This window comes from Aspergillus uvarum (assembly GCF_003184745.1).
Source record: "Aspergillus uvarum CBS 121591 unplaced genomic scaffold BO82scaffold_3, whole genome shotgun sequence".
NCBI lineage: Eukaryota > Fungi > Ascomycota > Eurotiomycetes > Eurotiales > Aspergillaceae > Aspergillus > Aspergillus uvarum.
This window is the reverse complement of record NW_020291300.1, coordinates 103,032-124,452: the sequence shown is the minus strand read 5'-3', so window position 1 is coordinate 124,452 and position 21,421 is coordinate 103,032. Positions and strand designations below refer to the sequence as shown.

Genomic DNA, 21,421 nt, shown 5'->3' with positions numbered 1-21,421 from the left:
CATCAGGGCGTCATGCAGTTGGGAAGTGGTGATGGTGGCAGGGGGAAGGGTTGGGGGGCGTCGTTTGAGGGTATATGCCCGTTGTGGTGGAGGCTGTGCGAGAAAATGCCTTTGAGGACTGAGATGTATGGCAAATGCGGAACTTGGATGATATACGATGGGCAGGGAATACGTGGTGCTGAGAAACAGCTACAGCAGGTCTTGGGGTTATGGATGAGATGGTGAGAATCATATAGAAGCATGGCACGACAAATTGCGGCTACGGGAGTACTACTGGCTGCATTGTTTGATCTCCTAGACATTGTGTTCGACATTAAAGACATTCCTCGCATGCAGTGTCAGTCAATCCTGACAGTGCACATCCTTCCACTCTTCCACCTCTCGAACCTCCACCCTGAGCATCCGATCAAGATACGCATCCGCCTCTGCAGCGTAGAAGCACCGCGCCCGAATCAGCGCCCCATATCTATACAACACAAACGGAATCGGAACACACGCCAAAGCCAAGAACGCCGGGACTGACGCCGCCCACTGCGACCCCAAGCCCTGATACATCTGATCCGTAAACAAAGGGAATGCAGCCGCAAAGACAGAGTTCATGAGGGTGCATGCAGCCATGACGGACGCTGCATAAATTGTATACGAATCGACCAGATAATTGTAGCAGGGCAGAAAGATCATCAACAAGCCGTACCCAACCGGGACACTCCCCAGAACGGGAACGATCCAGGGAATGCTCACAGGAACTATTGTCCACGCGAACCAAAACAAACCCACCGGGAGGGCAATGCTGGCGGGGAAAGCGTCAAGCAGACGTACTTCTGGTGGTAAGCGGGCTGTGTCCCGGTAGCGAGTCCGGGACATCTTCTTGACATATTGCGTGTGGGAGACAAGGACGTGGGGTATTGCACACAGAACCCCAGCCAGCATCCCGATGAAGGTCAACCCGGTGTCCAGTGAGTTCCAGCCCCGGATCTGCTGAAATACGATTGGGTAGGCAGCGAAAGACATGTACGTGATCCCACTGAGGATGGAGCTGTAGATAGAGAGAAGCAGAACGATCGGCTCGCGGAAGAGAAGCACCCAGGGCCGGAGGAGAAGCGTGCGCAGCTCGTCCCCGACGACGTGCTCACGGCTGTGGCCGATGTCCATTATACTGCGGTAGACGCGGCCGGTGGTTTCTGTCAACCGCCTGGCGCGACTGGCCAGCAGCACGGGCGCATATGTCTCCGGCAGCAGCCAGAACAGGGCCAGGGTGACTGTTCCCGCGAGGATAGCCATGGCCCCCTGAATCCAACGCCAACCACCACCAACCTCGACTGCAGCACCGATTACCGGACCTAGCACGGCAAGGAAGGGAACTGCCGCGTAAAGCCCCATAGGCGCCCCTCTGGCCTTGGCCGAAAACAAGTCGGCTATTACGCCTCCGGAGACCGCCACGGGCGCGGACCCCAGGCTGCCCGCGAGAAAGAGGAGAATTATCACCGTCGCGATGTTGGGGGATGCTGCAGCGCCCGCGCTGAATGCCGTCAGGAACACGCCGCTCACCAGCATGATCATCCGACGTCCGTAGGCCTCACTCAGAGCACCCAAAAGCAACGGGCCCAGCGCAAACCCGAGGACGAAAGACGAGGATCCCAGGAGTGCGACCTCTGCCGAGACATGGAATTCGTTGGTGATGTCGACCAGTCCGGCGGAGTACGCCGAGGAGCAGAACGCCACGACCAGGCTCGCCAGGGTGGAAAGCACGGCGACGGCCCACTTCGTGGCGTCGCGGAAATTCATCGGATCGCGGGGGTCGTCAGCCAGCCAGGTGACGATGTATGGGTGAGCATCGGTGCCAGAGCCTTCGTAACGGTGGTTCGTGATGTCGTGGTTGATGAAGCCATCGTCGAAGATCAGGCGGAGGAATGGGACTTTCCTATTCAGGACAGCGTACTCTCCGGAAGGCGCCATCTACACAGAGGTATATATTGATACTACTAACAATCGCTGTCAGCTATGGGTATACTCAGGGAGAGATCGGATATACTTACTATGATTCAATTCCAACATAGATCCCAGTATCTTAGAGCATGGTAATCAACAAACCTCATTTCCGTGTCGGTAAACAGCAATATAAAGCCCCGTCTCCACGATCGGCTTCACAGTTGTCGTCACCAAAAGATCGACTCGAAAGAGAATACAGATTGAACGACAGGGAAACTACAGTAGCAAAACTTAATCCTCAAATCTGCCGAGCTTACAGCAGAATCGCTATCTCGTGATACCTTCTGTGCTCCAGGATCTCCACAGCAGCGTAGCCAATAACCGCTCCGTCTATATGCAGTGAAAGATTATCCACTCACTGCTCGCGCCAAGCAAGCGGCACGATAAGCTTCTATAGCAGATCGTCTTCCATCTACCCTTGACGTTGACCCACTGTAGGACTAGGAAAAGCCGGTGGCACGATGCACGGCTGATCTCAAATGCATACTGTACTCTTTGGGCAACTCATCCTTATGATAAGGGCCTTGGAGTCTGCAACACAAGCTCTCGATTATCTGTCAATAGAATACGCCTGGCCTCCGGATCCAAGGTTGTGATACTGACCTGTCTGTCCTACGGCGGGCACATGATGCGGCAAAAGCTCGATCGCTTTACCAAGCCAGGGTTATTGCGGTGCATTTACCCAACATGGCAGAAGATGGAGACTGAAAAGAAGACGAGCACCGTGCAGGTAGATCTATCTACCATCCGTGGCAATGGATTTCGCAATTCCCCGGCACCGTAGCCGAACGTTCAACAACTGCAAATCGGCTATATGTAGTTTTTGACTACACGCAAATAACTTGAGAGAGACACTACTTTGAACTATATTAGATAGAATTGTTTGTCTTCAGAATTAAGAATGCCGTCTAGTCTTGGACGAAAGCTTATGTTTACAATCCTGTAGATCGCAGAGCACATCAATATCTAACTGCATAAAAATCTCTGGAAATATAAAATCTGTGGCCATACAGGATAACACCGCATGACATTCGCATCTGCAATGACGGTCAATACTTCATAGAAGCAACCAAGGTAGATCACCCAACCCTCCAATCACAAAAGCTGGAATAGAATCTCACCTGGCGGATCCAGGAAGAGCTTACGATGATCTGCGAGAGTATGCTTGGCCAACTTCATCTTTCCCCTCTCCATGCCCCCAGTTCAAGCATAGGACAGGCAGTCCTCCTCAACAGCAGTTCGCTGTGTGAACATATTACCATAAGCAACTACAAACGACCTAGTAAATACCTGCCCAAAGCAAAATCATCATCCCTTACTACGGCACAGCACAACACATCTAATTTGTTAACCACTTATCTGGGAAGATCCCCGACCGGTTTAGTTACGTACTTGTTATGTAGACAGGTTAGTCCTTGTTTTATTCTCCGGTCGGGCCAAGTATATGCTAACTTACCATGTAAATGTCAAGGTTTGTTGCCACATCAGCTCATTCCACTTTGTCTTTTCTTATCAATTCAAGTTTACTTTGCCGCCTGGACGATCTTGGGGTCTCATCAATTTACCTTTTTTTTTTTCTCTTGGCCAGTATAACAACCCAACATCATTCTCAGCTATGGCAAGAGAGAACTTCGACTCGGGGTATGATATTTTGCTGAACTACTTGAGTTGAGTTGGAGAATGAAAGGCGATCAAAGGTCTAAACAGCCTTGCTAGCAAGCTTCTCCATTAGTACGGGGAGGCTCTTTCTCTTATAATTTAACATATGAGTCCGCCTAGCTGCTGCTCAATCACTTAGGGTAGAGCTGCGAGACTTGTAGTCGGCAATGTATCCCATGGCTTACAATCTAACACTTTGTCAAAACACGAATTGTGTCGGCTGGGGAGCCCTAGTGTTAATGATTGGTGATGACGTGACGGGACCATCACACTACGGCTCGAGACTACTTGTATGACTGAAGCCGATGACAGGTAGCATACACGCTATTACCGCTGCGATTATACAAGAGGTATCCCATAGTGCAGATTCAAGTAGAGCTGTGATATTTATGTTATTCCTGTTATTCTCAATCTGTGAAAGAGTCTTGCTATGCAGTTCTGGTATGATTGTGAGCGCAAAAAGTAGACATGAACGCCGGTTCAAGAATGGTCATGGTTCATGAGATGCAGGCATGGAATCAGTGCTATCAAGAGTTAGTCTCGATTATAATCAAACCCAAAGAACACCACATACCGTAACATCCTCCCACTTCTCCCAACCGCGTCCCTTCACAGCGGCCAGCTCCTCCATCGTGTACTGTTTGCCGGTAGTAAAGTAGCCTGCGTTGATTTTGGCATCGATCTCGACGCGAGAGTCGTTGGGGATCATATCCTCTGGGATAGGAACACGCTCCAAGATCTTAATTCCGGAGTCAACAATGGCGTCATGCTTCATGTTAGACATGGACAGCATTCGGTCAATCTTTTTTATGCCCAGCCAGTGGAGAATGTCGGGCATGAGGGCTTGGAAGCGCATCTAGACATCGCGTTAGTAGTGACCGACCGGATATCTGGGCAACACCTACGTCTCGAACACCAGCAATATTTTCCGTGCGAGTGAAGTACTTGTCCGCAGTATCACCACCGCGCTTGCGAGCATTATACACCAGGTACTTGATGACTTCACCGAGAGCTCGACCTTCCTTGCGGAAGTAGATCACCACACCACTGCCGCCGTTCTGCGCCTCCCGGATCGCCTCCGCGATACCAAACGCCAAATACGGACGACACGTACAAATATCCGACTGGAAGACATCGCTGCCATTGCACTCGTCGTGGATCCGCAACGCCAAGCGGACATTCTCATCTGAAACTCGCTCCGGAGGCCCGAAGATGTAAACAGTCAACCCACCAATCGGAGGCAGGAAGACCTTCAAATCTGGGCGCGTGATGAGTTCAGGGTAACTTCCGCCCGTGTGCTCGAACAGCGTGCGCCGCAGCGTCCCCTCATCCACGCCGAACCGCTCCGCAACTCCGGGAAGGTACCAGACGGGCTCCACGGCGACCTTGGTGACACGAACCTCACCGCCGGAGTCCATCACAATCGACCCGTCGACATCGAGCTTGCCCTCACGTACGGCCTCGCCAATCTCCGCCAGTTTCATGTTCGCGCGCGTGACAGCCATGGTGGGCCGGATGTCCCAGCCGGCCTCCAACTCGTCCCGGTACTGGTTGACAACATCATGACCGTAAGGGTCCATGGACACGATCTTGGTCTTGTCGCCCCAGGCGGGCTGCGGGGGGAATTTGAAGGTAGGTTCGCTGTTGCGGAGGTCCGGGCGAAAATCCGGGTCCAGGTCACCTGCCGCGATGGCGAGGGCGTTGTAGATGCTGTAGCTTCCGCCGTGAGCGCCCATAGCATTGCGGCGCTTGAGGAGGTTCGGGCTACGGGAGACGATCACCGGACCGCGGGATTTGGCATCGGGGGCGCCCCATTCGAGAGGGACGGGGTCGATCCCGCTTTGGCCGGGGTAGGTAGTTAACTATGGGGAGTGTGGGTCAGTGGGTTACTCTGTAAGAGTCAGTAACAGGGAAACAGCACGTACGACAATGTGCTTGCTGTAACGAGAAGTAGAAGTCGGCGACTGAACGACGGTCGTCGCCGCTTCAGCGGGCTTGGGGGATGTATCGAGCTGCGGGGTACTGGCAGTCATGGTGAAACGGGAGGAGATTAGAGGATATGGAAAGGAGAGAGAGAAAAGAAAGGGAGGGATCAAGCGACATAAATAGGGGAAGGAAGAGGATGAAGAAGTGGGTAAAGGGGAAGAGAAGATGACGATGGGGATTGGAGAATGGCGAGGGAGAGGGGGAGAAGTTGTAGCTTGTTCCGACCGATCAGGCTGCTGTCACCCAGTGAATGACAGTGAATGAAATGCTACAGCTGTTGCTGGGCATACCAGGGTGCATGTGACTTGGGCCTCAATGCTTGCTTTGCCTGGTTGGATCCAGGCTTTCTCTCATTCTTGGGTTTCCTCTTTCTCAACAGTAGTAGTCTCTCCCCGCACTGCCTACATTTTGATTATTATCTTATCCTACCTGGGTTGCTGCTTATCATGGCTGCGGACCTTTCCTTATCTTCTCCACCCCGGACGATCAGGGCTCACTGATAAGCACTGATACTACTCCGTACATAGTGTACCTTTATCCCCCCCTCCTGTTAATCTCTTTATCGGCCAAGCCCATGGCTATCCTTGAGATGAGATTCAGCAAATCATTTTGGGTGTGGGGGGAAGTCGGTGAGAGGCGCGATCCGGGCTGGTCCATGCAGCTGGATCAATCAATGAATTGCCGCTGCACGATGACGATGGGGAGGGACAGCAGGGCGGATGACCAGCCCCTCATTCCAAGCTTCCCTCCCCTCAAAAACCAGTCAGTTGGTCGCCTCAAACTTTCAACCAGAACTGGTAGCAATAGTAGATTTGAATGCTTAAGACTATCCCTTCAGCATCATTGTTTGCATTTACGACTACGATCAAAAAGTAATTTCAGAATATCTCCAGTGACTAACATTTGAGTAACTTTCAGTTCTGTTGGCGGTGACTAATTCATGTCTAACATAGTTTCCATCTTCTATAGCTGGTATACAAACTAAATTTTGACTACTTTTTGAGCTTAGAATATGAATTTTAAATTAAAGATGCCCTGGAAGTGTATATTATGAAAATCGCAAGCGATATGACCGATCAGTGCATGTGGGAAGTGTGTTCGTTGTGCGGAGGTTTGGATGGCCCCTGCACAGCTATAGCCAATGATACGGCAGACCGTAAACACCAAGAAAGCAGCACACGTGACAGCCGGGAACATTACTGTTTGCATCGATAACCACATACAGTGAAATAAGCTTAAAAATGACAACGTTAACAAACTGGGTGCGATGTCTGTAGGTAAGTACAAAGCCTTTGTACTGTATAAGACGCTCTCTGATAGACTCTGCTGACTCTGCTTCTAATAATGTTCTATCAATTATTGCAATATACAGCTACGAAATGCATTTTAATTCAAACAATACAGGACAATGGTTTGAACCAACTAGATCTAATACCTCGAACTGGGGACAGGATGGTAATCAGCCGGTGATTGATGATGGAGCTCGCAGTCGGACTCGCATTCAGTGTCACAGTTAATCTCGTGACGTCGAAGACTCCATACACCTCGGGCATTGAGATAGGTACAGTACTATATACCACTGGGGATGTTCCTGGGTATAGCCCGAACCAGCATAGCCGATACCAGTGACCAACCCGGCCTTCATTCCCAGATTATCGGCCTCGATAGACGGGCTAAACCTGGATTTATTGATCAGATCCCCGATCCCGTGCTGAATGGACCCCGTCCATGGGAACCGGGAGCGTATCCATGACCGCGGGAAGATCCACCATCCGCGTGAAGGAGTCCTGTTTTCCATCTAGCAGGTAGAGATGTCGGTACACCACCATCTTCGTAGATTTCTCCCATTCGGCTGCCAGGCCTCGGGCTTCAATTTCATCGATTTGATTTTGGATGAACTTCCGTTTGCTGCGGTCATTCTTGTGCGGAACCGCTCCAGAGCTTGCTGCATGGTTTGTTTCGCGTCCATGGAAGACGTGACCGTTGAACAGAAGGCTTTTTTGCTGGGGAGGTAAACTATCCCTATAGAGATGTTGGGTTGCTGTGTTGTGTTTCTCTAAGTTGGGAGAAACCTGCAGGTTTCCGCAGGAACTTTGTCTTGGGGAGAAATTCTGGGAGCAAACAAACAGGGAAGGGGCGCACGATCACCTTGTGTTTATACTGATTCAGGGAATACTTAACCTCTAGATTGTGCCGTATCTTACTTAATTCACTGGACTATCACTTCGTCTGTTTGGTCTAAGTTTATCTGTCATTTTCTTCTTCTTCTATTCTTTCTGTTTGTTTACTGGGTGCTATAGAAGACATTCAAAAGGGGTGGTTCCAAGTTCTCCGATTCATTTCCCTGATTCCGATGCTATGCACATGCAATCACTCTGCGGGGCTCAGCTTTGAATCCACAAATTCCCAAGAAACTACTGTGAAGTCGCCCCCGCACCGCGAGTGAACGAAACTGTTTATCTAGTCGATCTTTGAAGCTGAACTTGAAAGCTGATCAGCGATCCCTCTTTGAAGGAGCGGCTGCTGTTACTCCACCCACATTCCTAGGTATGGGGCATCGACTCAACCAGGTGGAGCTCTTCTTTTTGAATGTGAACAAAAGAGTACTGACACTGCATACATTCTATAGCTCGCAATAGCTCGACTTAAAGGACGCACGACAAAAGGTTTCAATTGAGATCTAGTTCAATGTGTCAGTCGCTCAACTCGTGGAAATGGCCAGTCAAAGCTCCCTGAACATCCCCACTTCTTCGTCAACGGTTCAAGTGTCGATCATCGACCTCACATACGACCCTTTGGTGCCAACAGGGCTATTCATGGGACCTCCACTCAAGGGCTTGGGGAAGCGGACTGCTGTCACCTATTCATTCCTTGTCCATCATACGGACGCCTCGGGTAGAGGGAGCAATGTCATCTTTGATCTGGGAATGTCCAAAAACATGTACGACTATCCCCCAAATACTATGCAAGCCATCCATGCCTTAGGCGGCGATATGCACGTTGACAAGTGTGTTGATCAAGTTCTCAAGGAGCATGGCGTGGCGCTCGACACGATTAACGCGGTTATCTGGAGGTAGGGATCCATTTAGCCTTCGACATTCTTCCTTTCGATAGCATACAATTTGGACAGGCTCTGATGATTATCTTACTGCCAGTCACGCACATCCTGATCATGTCGGAAAATTCTCCCGTTTCCATGACCGTACCAAACTGGTTGTTGGGCCCGGAATCAAGAAGGCCTTCTTCGCCGGTTGGCCCGTTTTGTTGGAAGCCCCTGTTATGAGGGGCGAGTTCTTCGGTCGAAAAGTGGAGGAACTGGCACTGTCTCAATTCAACCTGGAGATCGGAGGCCTCAAAGCGCTCGACTACTTCGGCGACGGTAGTTTTTATCTCCTCTCCGCGCCAGGCCATGCCCTCGGTCATCTGAACGCCCTCGCCCGCACCACCGAGGATACCTTCATCTATTTCGCAGGTGACAGCGTCGACCAACTTTCGGTACTGCGGACCCTTTCACCCTCTGACCTTTCCCTATATGTGCACGTGCCGAGTCGCAGTTGCCCCGGTGCCGCGCTCCACGCAAGGTCAAATTATCCCATACATCACAGTGAGGCTCCGTCGCCAGAGAAAGAGGCTGCTGCTCGCGAGACACTCGCGGCCGTTCAGAGGTTCGATGCGGATGGCCGTGTGTTCGTGGTGGCGGCCCACGACACGAGTATACATGGAATACTGGATTTGTTCCCGAAAACATCAAATGACTGGCATGCTAAAGACTTGAAGAAGAAGGGTCGTTATTTGTTCCTGGAGGAACCGAAGCAGCAGGAAACTGGAAGTTCAGGGATGGGGCACAGCCTGAGAGCTGTGTGATGCATCTGGAACAAAATCCAAGCAGAGGCTATCGGGTTGAATATGCGTCTGTAACAAGTAGGTAAATAGAGTCTCTTAGCTGAATAGAACATCACTAGCCCTAGTCATCTTAATACATCTGCTTCAATTCGTATTAGTTTTGCTTCCTCAGTATAACCAGGAGTCGCAAATGCGACACCTGGGTTGATTGGTTTCGGAGTGCATCTTATGTGTCCACATCTCCTCAGTTGGTGATCTTGCTCCAAGTCCTCAAGTCCAAACCCATTTCCCCTCTTCCTCATCAGATAACCATCGCTGTGACGCAACAGCTCCTCAGGGGGAGAGCAACTTCGGCCGTCAGCTTCCTCTCGCCACAAACCTACAAGTCCATTTTACCAGCACATCCAGACCAGATCTATATATGTAGCAAGACAAGAGAATGCTGAGATGGTTTGATTCTATAAATCTGAATGAGTGAGCATTCCTCCCAAGCATAGCTCTCCCTCACCACCACCACCAGCAAGTCACCTCAACAACTTCCCCCCCTCCGAATGAACCAACGTCCCCGTCACGAAGCGATCCTTCATGAAATAGAGATACGCTTCAGCCACCTCCTCCGGCCGCCCAATCTCCCGCACCAGCGTCTCATCAGCGTACCGCGTCACCGCAGCCTGCTTAGCCGCCTCATCCCCGAAATTATCAAACAACTCAGTCAACACCGCGCCGGGACTGACCGTGTTCACGCGGATGGGCGCCAAATCCACCGCCAGCCCGCGTGCCATCGCTTCCACCGCACCTCCATTAGTCGCCGCCAGCGTCCACCCCGGCGCCGGTCGGTGGCCATTCACGCCACTGGTGAAGGTGATCGACGAGCGGGACGACGCGTGCATGTAGGTCTGCGCGTGTTTGGCGACCATCAGCGCCCCGAGCACGCGCACCGTTCCCGCGGCGTGGATGTCGGCCACCGTCAGCGTCGGGTCCGTCACAGGCTTCAGGGCCAGCGCATCGCCGGCCGTGTACACTATGTGGTTGAGAAGAGTCTTTTCTGTGGTAGTCGTGGTGGTGGCCTGCTCGAGGAGGTGGAGCACGTTGGTCTCCAGGGTGGCGGGATCGCCGAGGTTGCAGGCGCACCCGGCCATGCGCGCGTGGTATTCTGGATCCGGGTAGAAGGTTCTCAGGCGGTTAAGCGCGTCGTCCACTTTCTTGGTCTGCGAGCTGGCGAGGAAGACACTCGCCCCGTGCTCGAGCGCCGCGCGCGCCACCGCGAATCCGATCCCGGAGGTCCCTCCGATTACCAGCACCCGTGTGCCTGCGAGCTTGTTCACGGAGATTGTGTTGGGAGTGCTCATGGTTGCTTGGGTGGGATGCTGCTTCTATCGAAGGTGATTGTGTGTCAATAGTCGAAGTCCACCTGGGAAAGGGAATGTGAGGGAAGGGTTGAAGAGATTTGAGAAGCCTTTCAGAATGGATCGGTACTGGAACAGTTGCTGGTCGGCTGGATCATGCCACCTTCTTATACCATGCCATCAGAGCCATGGAGACACATCGACGCCGAGTGTTAACTCCGGGGCGTAGATCACAAAGCCATGCGTAGTAGTTACCTCAATCTGTATCTACCAGAAGGATCCATCTCGTGCGGCTAACCCCTTTTGATTTAGCTTCAGTCCGAAGTGCCCAGGCTGCTGAATGGCACCTACACTGGAAGGATGTCCATTTAGTCGGTCGATATCTTTAACATGCTCCATTGTTGGAGAAAGTGTACCTGAAAAGAAGATATAGCCTTAGTAACAGTGAATCTTCCAGCTACGGTAGGCTCTTATCGCCGTTATCTCCGGGTGATGTTAACTCCGTCAAAGGGCATGAGTGTTCTTTCACTGAGCAAGCTTTGGGCGCAGTGGTCAAAAATACTAATGGTGTAGCCCTAGAACGCTGGATATAAGCTTAGAAATTTATAATCGGTTTTGAGGTCATGGTAGTTCGATCAAGCTCTGCCGTCAATTATGTAGAGTATTTCTACTTAATATAGTTGATATCCAGCAAGGTCAAACTGCGATTTAGGTTGTGCCTGGAATCAACCTAATCGGAAAGAGGTTAGCATACGGTACAGTACTCCAAGGAACGCGCGAGCATCGGTGAGATAGCCAGATTATACATAACTTTGGTCAGCATCCGTCGAATGCGATGATCCCTTCCTGTCGGATCCTGACCACCGATCCTAACAGATCATTCATTACATGGAACAGGCTTTCTCAATTAGGCTTGCAGAAAGCATCTCTGTCAACGTCGCGCTTGCCGGGGTTCGTGCTCGACTGGTCGTACTACTACAGACGGAGGGTGAACTAGACAACAGACCACCTACGTAGAAACGTTCAAGTCCTGGAAATCTATACGGGGTTGTTTGTTTTCAGCGACTCAAATATGAACTGGTATCTATTAATATGTGTGGTGTGCAATTTTCAGCCATCATGGAAAGATTCATAAAACTCATCCGCATCCCATACTGCAGTACAGCCCCGGCGTTAAACCAACAATTTGCTCCAACCGACTAGCAATCCGCGGCGATCGAACGGTGGTTATCAAACAGCAAAGGGGAGGCAGGACAATCACCGGAAGGCGGCCTGGGCACGGGTGTTCCTGAGCGTCTTCTTGATGATATCCTCCACCTCATCCCAATCCTTGGTGTCGATCCGCTGGATGCTGGTGTTGAAATACTTCTGGATCTGGTTGAGCATCTCCCACTCGTCGCGGTTGGAGATGAACGAGATCGAGACACCCACACGACCGAACCGACCGGTACGACCGATACGGTGAAGATAGGTCTGGAAGTCCGCTTGGCGCGGGGCGCGAGGGTTGGTCTGGTGGATTTCAGGGATGTCCTGGTCACGGGAGTTAGCGTGCGAAAATTAAGATCACATCAAAGAATGCTTACATAGTTGATGACCATGGAAACCGTCGACACATCGATACCTCTGGCGAGGACGTTGGTGGTGATCAGAACCTTGGCTTGTCCCGCACGAAACTGGTCAATGACGGCATCACGTTGCGAGCCTTCGATACCACCCGTCAGGGAGGCAACGGTATGACCTTCGGCCACCATGCGCCTTTCGATTTCGACGGCAGAGGCACGGGTCTAGTCAGAGATTAGCAGAAGCCCTGTGACGAGAGTCCAAATCAACCAACCTTGACGAAGATAATGGAAGAGCCAACGGTAAGAAGACCATAGAGCTGAACAAGAGTCTGGTACTTCTCTTCCTCGTTGGCGCAGTCTAGATACAATTGCTTGATGCCCTCGACGGTCAATTCCTCGTGCTGAAGGGTAATCTCGTTCGCATTCGGGGCGAACTTGGAAGCGTATTCGTGGACATGCGTAGGGAAAGTGGCCGAAAAGAGCACAACCTGAATGTCCCGGGGCAACAGACTGCGAAGCTGTTAGTCATCGACAATATCCGGAAGGGGGATGGCGAGACTGACGCCTTGACACGGATGCACTGATCGCCAAGACCCTGCTGATCAAGCATATTATCTGCCTCGTCGAGAACCAACACCTTGAGCTTGTTGGCTGTGATGGTACGCCTCTTGATCATATCCGTAACCGTTCCCGGCGTACCAACAACAACGGAGCACTCCAATTTGGTCGGGCGCGCATTGCTATCCGCAGGAACAGCAGTTCCAATGAGGAGATTCGGGAGGAATTGGCCCATGACCTGGATGACACCCACGATCTGACGCGCCAACTCGCGCGTAGGTGCCAAAATCAGGGCTTGCGGGGTCTTCTGCAGTTGCTCCGTGCTGAGGTCGATGCGGCTGAGCACATTGAGCGTGAATGCGGCAGTCTTTCCGGTACCCGACTGGGACTGGCCGACGAGGTTCTTTGCTGGGTTGCCGAGCAGAAGAGGAAGAGCTCTTTCCTGGATCTTGGACGGTTTGCGGAAGTTCATAGCCGATAATCCTTGCAAGATACGGGGATCGCTGTGGAGCGGACGGTGTTAGCCTCCAGAGATCATTCAGTAATTGGATGGGCAGGTGACCTACAGGCCAAGGTCCTCGAAGTTCTTGACTGAGAAAAGAGGGTTGTTCGGGTCGGCCTGAAGATCGCTGAGCTTGACCTCCACGGTGTACTCGGGTTCCTGAAGGTCGGAGCCACCCAAAGCGGCGGGCGCACCATCCGTTTGATCGATCTCTTTGGAGGTTTCGGTAGGCTCTGCGTAAGAGGGCTGAATTAGCGTGGTTCTGGATGCGATCGACCGCGATGGAGGGTGACACAGTCGCCGGGTCGAAGGAAGGTATGCCGCGCGCTGTCCATACCTGCAGGCTGAGGTTCTTCGGGCTTGGAAATGCGGTCGGCGAGAGAGCCGCCAGCAGGCTGTTCGTCGGAGGCCATGATAAACTCGTGATCCGACAAAGGCAAATTGGGGAAAGTGTGTGTGTTGTGAGAAAGGAAAAGAGCTGCTTGATTCCAGACGGAAGAGGGAGGGGAGCAGCGGGGTAATAATTCTATTTAAACCGGACGCGCGACGAAGGGCTCCAAACAATGACTCAACGGAACAAGTCAGAGGTAGTTTTCCTTTGAAGGATGGAGAAGAAAGAGAAGGAGAGAGAAAGATTTACTCGGGACCAACTCGGGACTCAGAGCAATCACAGTAGCAATAAGCAGCAATGGTTCACAGTGGGTGTTGCTATGCTCATTTGCTCATTTGCTCATCAGTAGACAATGACGGCGGAAAAACCAGTCCGGACCGCCTTTGAGCTGCGCTAATCCGGAGTAGGAAGGAGGACCGGCCAGCGTTGTGGTGCTCAATATGGTAGGCGGTGACTGCGAATCGACGGTACGGTACCTTACTCTAGTGGCATCCGGCTAAATGACGTAGTGCTCCAACGTGGCCTGACAGCCTCGTTCGGTATTGTCATTCCGTTGCTTTACTGCATCCAGCCTAAGCTGGGCTCTTCCCCGCTTCCTTCCTTCGCCGTGATTGCCTGCCTGCGTCTCTCCTCTCCAAACTACTTATCCTTAATTCTTACTGATTGCTGTCCACTTCGGCTTCTTCCGCTGCTGCTCCGATCCCTTGCCATTGCCACCGGTCGCGCAACAGGCTTTCTTTCTGCGGGTGGTTGGTGGTCTCAACGTGCGCCTGCTTCGGTCATCTTAGGCCGACACATTCCGGATTCCCCTGTTTTCGCATCCCCGTCGTCAGTCTTCTGCGCCGTGGTCTTCGGGCAGCGGAGTAGCCGTCAGCATGGCAACCCCAGATGTCGCCCCTCATTTTGGGGCAGAACTGAAGGTATGGGATGTTTGCAGTCAGGAAGAACAATCAAGTATTCTCGCTGACAGCAGGATTGAATAGGATGCTTTTAAGCCAGTCAACAATTGGGTATGTCCTCCCCGCATGTTCGTCCGCGCGCATTTCTCCGACCACGACGACAGCCGATCCAAAGTTCCGTGCTAAGCCATCGCTCCCCAGGTTTCCCATGGCATCGGGTGGTTGGATGAAGTACAGCAATTCTACCGAGAGCGCAGTGTTATCGAGAAGGAATATGCGGCCAAAATGACGGCGCTGTGCAGAAAGTACAACGACCGCAAGGCGAAGAAGATTAGCACGTTGAGTGTAGGAGATACTCCGAGTATGACCCCGGGCTCGCTCGAAAGCGCCTCGCTCACGACATGGACGACGCAATTGACCGCGATCGAGGCGCACGCCGCCGAACGCGACCAATTCGGCACGGATCTGGTGGTACAAATAGCGGAGCCGCTCAAACAAGCCGCTGCCCAGTATGAGGAACTCCGGAAGTGCCACGTCGACTTTCATGCTAAATTGGAGAAGGAAAGGGACTCTTCTTACAGTGAGCTCAAGAAGGTCAAGGGGAAATATGACGGCGCATGTCAGGAAGTGGAGGCGCGACGGAAGAAAATGGAGAGTTCATTTGACCACAGCAAGTCCAAGGCCCAAGCGGCCTATCAGCAGCAGATCCTTGAAATGAACAACGTCAAGGTAGGTAGCCAATCACGTCTCTTGTCGCATACTAACAGAAGCAGAATACCTACCTCATCAGCATCAACGTGACGAACAAGCTCAAGGAGCGCTTTTACCACGAATACGTTCCCGAGCTACTCGATGTAGGTTTCTTTCGCCCTGCCTCGGCTATGACACTGACATTTGCAGGGGCTGCAAGACCTCAACGAAACCCGTGTAGCGAAGCTGAATTCAATCTGGGCGCAGGCAGCTCAGTTGGACAAGAATTACCTGACAAAAAGTATGGAGCACATGTCCAATCTCCTTCACGAGATCCCCCGCAATCTCCCTCATCTCGACTCGCTCATGTTCTTGCGCCACAACACTACGCCTCTCCAAGAACCCGCTAATGTAGGCTTCGAGGCCAGCCCCGTCTGGCACGATGACGAAGCCCTTGTAACCGATGAGACCGCCAAGGTCTTCCTGCGCAATCTTCTCAGCAAGAGTAAAACACAGGTGCGCGATCTGCGAGTGGAGACCGATCAGAAGCGACGAGAGGTAGAGGCGGCCAAGAAGGTTCGCGAAGCCATCCAGCAGGGCAGGGACAAACGGAGCGAGGTGGAAGTAGTCCGGTCCATCTTCTTCCTGCAAGAGACGTTGCATGAGCTCGACCGCAAACGCCTGACGGCCGAAGTCGAGACGTCAACAATCATGTCCGTGGTAGGCGACCTGTCGCTGGGGGCGCGCAATCACAACTTCAAGTCGCAGACATTCAAGATCCCCACCAACTGCGACCTTTGCGGTGAGCGCATCTGGGGTCTATCAGCCAAGGGCTTCGACTGCCGCGACTGTGGTTATACGTGCCACAGCAAGTGCGAGATGAAGGTGCCGGCAGAATGTCCGGGCGAGCAGACCAAGGAGGAGAAGAAGAAGCTTAAAGCAGAGCGACAGGAGCTGGCCAACTCGACCCCGACTCTAGACTTGGAGCCGTCGTCATCCAGCGGCCCAACGGGGGCGCCCTCGCTCACGCGCAAAGACACCATGAACTCGCTCAGTTCCGGTTACGCCGTCAGTGCCAACCGCTCCTTATCCACCGCCACCAGTCTCTCCCCGTCCACTGCCGAGTTACCTGCCTCGACCCCAACACCACCGGCCACAGAAACCAAACCCGCTGCCGCAGCTGCCTCCAAGCGGAATCGCGTTCTTGCCCCGCCGCCGGCGCAATACATCAACAGTCCTCCATCCACCCCAACCCTCAGTTCCAGACCGGCTTCTTCCGAACCCCGCGGGAAGATGCTGTATCCGTATCAAGCACAGGGAGATGACGAAGCCACCGTCCAGGAAGGGGACGATATCGTCATTCTAGAGCCCGATGGTAAGCCACTCATGTCGTTCTCACTTTCTCGCATCCTTCACGTCCCTTCTCACCTCCTTGATTTTGTATTTTCCAAGCTAATCACCACATGAAAAGACGGATCAGGCTGGCTTCGTGTCCGAACCCCCGCAACCGGAAACGAGGGCCTCGTCCCAGCCTCCTACGTCGAAGTCCTCCCCATGGAACGCCCAGCATCAACCTACTCAACCAACTCCTCGGCCTCGGCCTCGACCTCTACCTTGCCCGTCGGGGCCGGAGCAGGGGGCAGCAAACGCATCGGCCCTGCCGTGGCCCCGCGGCGCGGCGCCAAGAAACTGGCCTACGTGGAAGCGTTGTACGACTACGAGGCCCGCAGCGACATGGAATGGAGTATGAGCGAGGGGGATCGGTTCGTGCTGGTGAATCGGGATAGTGGGGACGGGTGGGCGGATGTGGAGCGGGGAGGTGTGACGAAGAGCGTGCCGGCGAACTATATTCAGGATGTTTAGACGGTTGGTGAAAAAGGGTTTTGGGATTCCCGGTGCAGAAAGTCTACGGGGAAGGAATTTGGGAGGTCGCATGTGGCTTTAGGGCACCAGATAAAGCTCATGGATAGGTAGCAGTCGATTGGGTTAGTTAAGAGAGGTGCAGTACAGTACATATACCACAATACATACGTTGCTCCTTGCTGTTATACTGTACATAATCTAGTATAGATATGATTCTACTTGTGTTCTAGAAACTTGCTTATGGATAGCTGGTCGGTAGCAGAGATGCTTCGCTTACTGAACACAGCCCTGAGGTGTCAAGTATCTATGTCAGTGTGCTACAATCAACAGCGTACCGGTCTTATTTAATTATTTCCCGGCCCTTTCTCCCTAACTCCTTTACTACTTCTCATAGATGATCTCCTGGTCTGTACTTTAGAGAATACCTCAATAACCCCTCCACTCCTCTCCTATCGTACTATACTAGTACCCGAATTCGTGGTATCATAGCCCTCGATTCTGACTGCTAAGTTACACTCCTCAGCCTCGTCCTCCCCACTGGTAGCAGTGTACTCCAGATCTCTATCGTTTTCACCACTCGCCTCGCAATTCCCTCCAATCCATCAAAGCATGTCTCGGTTAGTAGATCAGGTCGATATATTTCGCAAGTCTACCATCGCTTTACCCTCTGTCCTCATCATAGCCTTCTGCCCGAGGCTGATGCCCCATTAGCGAGATGGTATGTCCATCAAACCAGTGGGGATGGGGTGTGACTCTATCTAGTATCACGCTTTGCATATTCTCCTCTCTCTCTTCTCTCTATTCGACACACACACACACACACACACACACACACACGCACGCACCAAACCCTCGAGTCGAGTCAACACATATCCCCCCTCGTACCACAGAAGAAATACCGTCTTCTGATGGATTGTCAATCCCCAGTGCATACCTGAATACAGTATATAGTAATTCGAAATCCGAGTTGGTCACATCGAGAGGAGCTTAGAGGAGGTAAGTGGATTAAGGAAAGAAAGGTCATTGTCCCGGGCACAGCCCAGTACCTGTTTCCATTTCCATAGTGAGGGCTATCTCCTTTGTACCGTCGTAAGGAGTATGGTATGCCCGGGTGAATCTTCTCTCTGTTGCCCTAAGAGAATCTGCTCAATGTATACCGTATTGCTATATATACCCTGCCGTAAATACTGCGCAGAACCTATATACAAATCCTACCATCCGAAGGTGAGAACAAACCCACCAAACGCTCAGCAGAACCCCTCCCACACGGCTATATCGACGGGTCACCAACGACCACCGGTTCTGTGCTCCCAGACAACAAGATAAAACCCTCTCCCTCCCCCCTAAAGCCATCGCAGCCATCGCTATGTCACGCTCAAACAACAACAACAACAACAACAACAACAACAACAGCATCATCATTCTCGTATACATCATGACTCATAACATTTGCACAATCGCTTACTTTCTCGGATTCTTTTTCTTGTGTGGATATAGACGGGCCAGTCACGCGTCCAGCCCGCCTGCAAATGTTATACCGCATCCCGCAGCGCCGCCTCATCCGCCAACCACGACCAATCCCCCTGAAAGACATCCACCGGCAGAGAATTGACGTCCAGGTCCTCGAGGGCGTAGATGGCGGCGGCGGACGCGCTGTCCGCGAAGGAAACCCCAATCCCGCCCTCGAAATCGAGCGGATTGACCATGCTCAGCGAGCCGGGCATGCCGTCGCCGATCGTGCAGTACGTCGGGGACGGCGGGTAGGCGGAGGCAGGGCCGGGCAGGTACAGGGGACTGTCGCCGGGGGTACCGGGGATGAGACCGTGACCTTGACCGTGACCCGGTGCCTGCGGCTGCTGTTGGTACAGCTGAGATTGGGGGGGTGGTGGTGGTGGGCTGGCGGAGAGGGTGGATCGAGGGCGATGATCCCCTGTCGGAGGCGAGTGGGAAGCGCGTCTGAGTCCGGCGGCAGCACCACCCGCACCACCACTGCTGCTACCGCAGCCGCCCGTGGACGACGGCGCAGGACGCGGCGCAATCGGCTTCAATGAGCCCACCGATGTGGAACGAGGAGATCTGCCAGCGGCTCTCTGGAACGAAGAGCAAGACGCGAAACGCAAAGCCACATCAGCCTTAGACTGGTCTCTGGAAACAATGGAAGGAGGATGTGTATAGATGTGTATAGATGTGTATAGATGTGTAAACATGCAGCTGTGATGAGAGAGTGGGTTTGGGAATTCTCCTTGTTGCCCATATTCCTGCGGGGGGGGGGGGGGGGGAAGGGGGGTTGCAATGCTGTGTGTTGGTGCTGGGGGTGGCTCTACTTTTGATGCTTGACATTTGGCGTCGGCCTCACGTTTGAGCTTGGCGTGCTCCTCGGGCGCCTCGCACGGGGTGCAGTTGCAGACCGAGCAGGTTGCAAAGGGCCGGCCTTTTCGGTTGATGTGAATCAACGGTCGATCTATACATGAAGTCAAAATTAGCCCAGATGGCACAACAGCCGAACGGTGGTCTATGTGATGAAGGTATCGTATATTTACCATGGTGCTTGCAGGTCGTCACTCGGTGACCGCGAACGCAAGCTTCACAGGCCCACTTTTCACCGTCGATGAGCATCCCTTGGAGGAAGATTGGAGTGGAATAGAGGCGGCCATGATTTCCCAGGCGGATCGGGGCAGAGGATTTATAGGGTAAGAGCAAACAATCAAAAGTTATGGCCGGGAAAAACCAGCGCGAGGAAAAAAAAAAAAAGCGAGACAGAGACCGACACAGACGGGGGAAATGAACCTGCTACAGATTACTTCAGAAAAAGGCAAAGCCGCATGGGGATGGGGAACGGGCACAGCCACGGATCGACTACATGGATGGCAAGGACTGTATACTGTGGGTGTGTACGGCGCAAAAAGGAAGCTCGGTAGAGAAAGTACAGTACAGTCGGTACTCTCTAGTAAGAGAGGGGGTAGGGTCCTGAGCTTCGTGTGCAAGGGAAATGATTGCATGCGCGGTTTTTGGCTCTCATTTTGCCGCATATGGGGGGGATTGGGGGAATGGGGGGATTGAGGGAGGGTCCGTTCCTGGATGGACCCAAAAGTCCCAAGGACTGCTGCTGTACATACAGTCCTGTACTTAGAGAGAAAGAGGTAATCCGAAGGGAGTGCCAGGTGCGTCAGGGCCAACTCCTCCTCCTTAGCCGATTCCTCCTCCCTCGACCACCATCACCTCCACCTCCTCTCTCTCCCGCTGGCCGCGAAGTCCATGATGATATAATTGCCCTAACAAAAAAACCAAGCGATTAGCATGCGGGATTTTCCTTAGCGAAATATCACCCTCAACATCGTTGGTAACGAGATGCCGGATCCGTCTTAGTTGCGGGCAAAACCGAATGGTGCAGCAAATTCCCGCATACAATAACACATCGAAAACCACAGCTAGAAGACTCCTCGCGGGACTAGCTATAGTGACAATCCATATTCCTGCTGCCTTGGATCGAAGGCAATAAGCAGATGAGACAGAGGATATGGGTCTCGCAGCGACAGGGGGGTCCAGGGGCACTCCCGGCGATGTGACTCCTGAACTCCTGAATTGCGAAGAAGACGATTGATTACTCTCTGTACGAGCTGATTGATGATCGGAGGGATAGGGTTTGGACTTGGAGATCGAAAATTCGAGACCCTGCTTGCGCGCAGCTTACCGTCTGTACGGGGACGCGTTAACGTTGCCAGCTTGCAGACCCATAAGCCCAAGTCCCTAGGAGTCTAGGACCAGGGTGGAAGAAAAGCTCGAGCCATGGCGGGATGGAGGTGGCTGAGCAGCTTTCTTCCATTAACCAAGTTGAAGGAAAGCTTGGAGCACGAGCCAATCTGGGCCTGCGGGATTAAAAAAAATTTGACATTTGGAAGTGGTTGCTTATTTGTCAAGTGCAGTCAGAGGTCAGTCCTCCCCCGGTCGGAGCTTTTCAGCATCGGTTCCCTCATCGAACTAAGGAGCTCTTTTGCTTTTTCTTGTTTTGTTTTGTTTTGTTTTTTTGCTTTTTTTTGCCTTTTTTTTTTTTTTTTTTTTTTTTTTTTTTTTTTTTTTTTTTTTTTTTTTTTTTTTTTTTTTTTTTTCCGGGTTTCGTGGTGTTGCTCCGTGCT

The 21,421-nt window shown here is 52.4% G+C and overlaps 7 protein-coding genes across 7 annotated transcripts; 2 read left to right on the top strand and 5 right to left on the bottom strand.

The window, feature by feature from the left end:
• Window positions 1–295: 295 nt before the first annotated feature.
• On the bottom strand, window positions 296–1,956 carry BO82DRAFT_415513 (MFS transporter; the record flags this gene model as incomplete). Its single annotated transcript, XM_025639957.1, has 1 exon — window positions 296–1,956. One exon carries the CDS (start codon window positions 1,954–1,956, stop codon window positions 343–345), a length of 1,614 nt encoding a protein of 537 aa, XP_025496600.1. The 3' UTR covers window positions 296–342.
• A 2,054-nt stretch (window positions 1,957–4,010) lies between these two features.
• On the bottom strand, window positions 4,011–5,841 carry BO82DRAFT_325484 (putative GTP cyclohydrolase II). Its single transcript, XM_025632874.1, has 4 exons — window positions 5,574–5,841; window positions 4,554–5,510; window positions 4,223–4,504; window positions 4,011–4,172 (listed from the first exon to the last, which is right to left on the bottom strand). The coding sequence occupies exons 1-4, from the start codon at window positions 5,679–5,681 to the stop codon at window positions 4,167–4,169; spliced, it is 1,353 nt and encodes a 450-aa protein (XP_025496599.1). The 5' UTR covers window positions 5,682–5,841; the 3' UTR covers window positions 4,011–4,166.
• Window positions 5,842–8,342: 2,501 nt separating this feature from the next.
• BO82DRAFT_243567 (MBL fold metallo-hydrolase) lies at window positions 8,343–9,435 on the top strand (the record flags this gene model as incomplete). Its single annotated transcript, XM_025630810.1, has 2 exons — window positions 8,343–8,707; window positions 8,790–9,435. Coding segments are annotated over 2 exons (1,011 nt in total), but the record flags the coding sequence as incomplete, so codon positions are not given.
• A 291-nt stretch (window positions 9,436–9,726) lies between these two features.
• On the bottom strand, window positions 9,727–10,918 carry BO82DRAFT_350129 (oxidoreductase, short chain dehydrogenase/reductase family). The gene has a single exon (XM_025634066.1). The coding sequence runs from the start codon at window positions 10,824–10,826 to the stop codon at window positions 10,002–10,004; it is 825 nt and encodes a 274-aa protein (XP_025496597.1). The 5' UTR covers window positions 10,827–10,918; the 3' UTR covers window positions 9,727–10,001.
• A 936-nt stretch (window positions 10,919–11,854) lies between these two features.
• On the bottom strand, window positions 11,855–14,141 carry dbp5 (ATP-dependent RNA helicase DBP5). Its single transcript, XM_025634065.1, has 6 exons — window positions 13,783–14,141; window positions 13,510–13,678; window positions 12,949–13,446; window positions 12,658–12,895; window positions 12,407–12,607; window positions 11,855–12,353 (listed from the first exon to the last, which is right to left on the bottom strand). Exons 1-6 carry the CDS (start codon window positions 13,856–13,858, stop codon window positions 12,081–12,083), a joined length of 1,455 nt encoding a protein of 484 aa, XP_025496596.1. The 5' UTR covers window positions 13,859–14,141; the 3' UTR covers window positions 11,855–12,080.
• Window positions 14,142–14,459: 318 nt separating this feature from the next.
• On the top strand, window positions 14,460–17,470 carry BO82DRAFT_388573 (putative actin polymerization protein Bzz1). The gene is made up of 6 exons (XM_025638394.1): window positions 14,460–14,756; window positions 14,820–14,846; window positions 14,937–15,464; window positions 15,509–15,589; window positions 15,636–16,800; window positions 16,897–17,470. The coding sequence occupies exons 1-6, from the start codon at window positions 14,712–14,714 to the stop codon at window positions 17,286–17,288; spliced, it is 2,238 nt and encodes a 745-aa protein (XP_025496595.1). The 5' UTR covers window positions 14,460–14,711; the 3' UTR covers window positions 17,289–17,470.
• A 1,350-nt stretch (window positions 17,471–18,820) lies between these two features.
• BO82DRAFT_380072 (putative Cu-dependent DNA-binding protein) lies at window positions 18,821–20,333 on the bottom strand (the record flags this gene model as incomplete). Its single annotated transcript, XM_025637733.1, has 3 exons — window positions 19,829–20,333; window positions 19,613–19,749; window positions 18,821–19,378 (listed from the first exon to the last, which is right to left on the bottom strand). The coding sequence occupies exons 1-3, from the start codon at window positions 19,902–19,904 to the stop codon at window positions 18,821–18,823; spliced, it is 771 nt and encodes a 256-aa protein (XP_025496594.1). The 5' UTR covers window positions 19,905–20,333.
• Window positions 20,334–21,421: the final 1,088 nt, after the last annotated feature.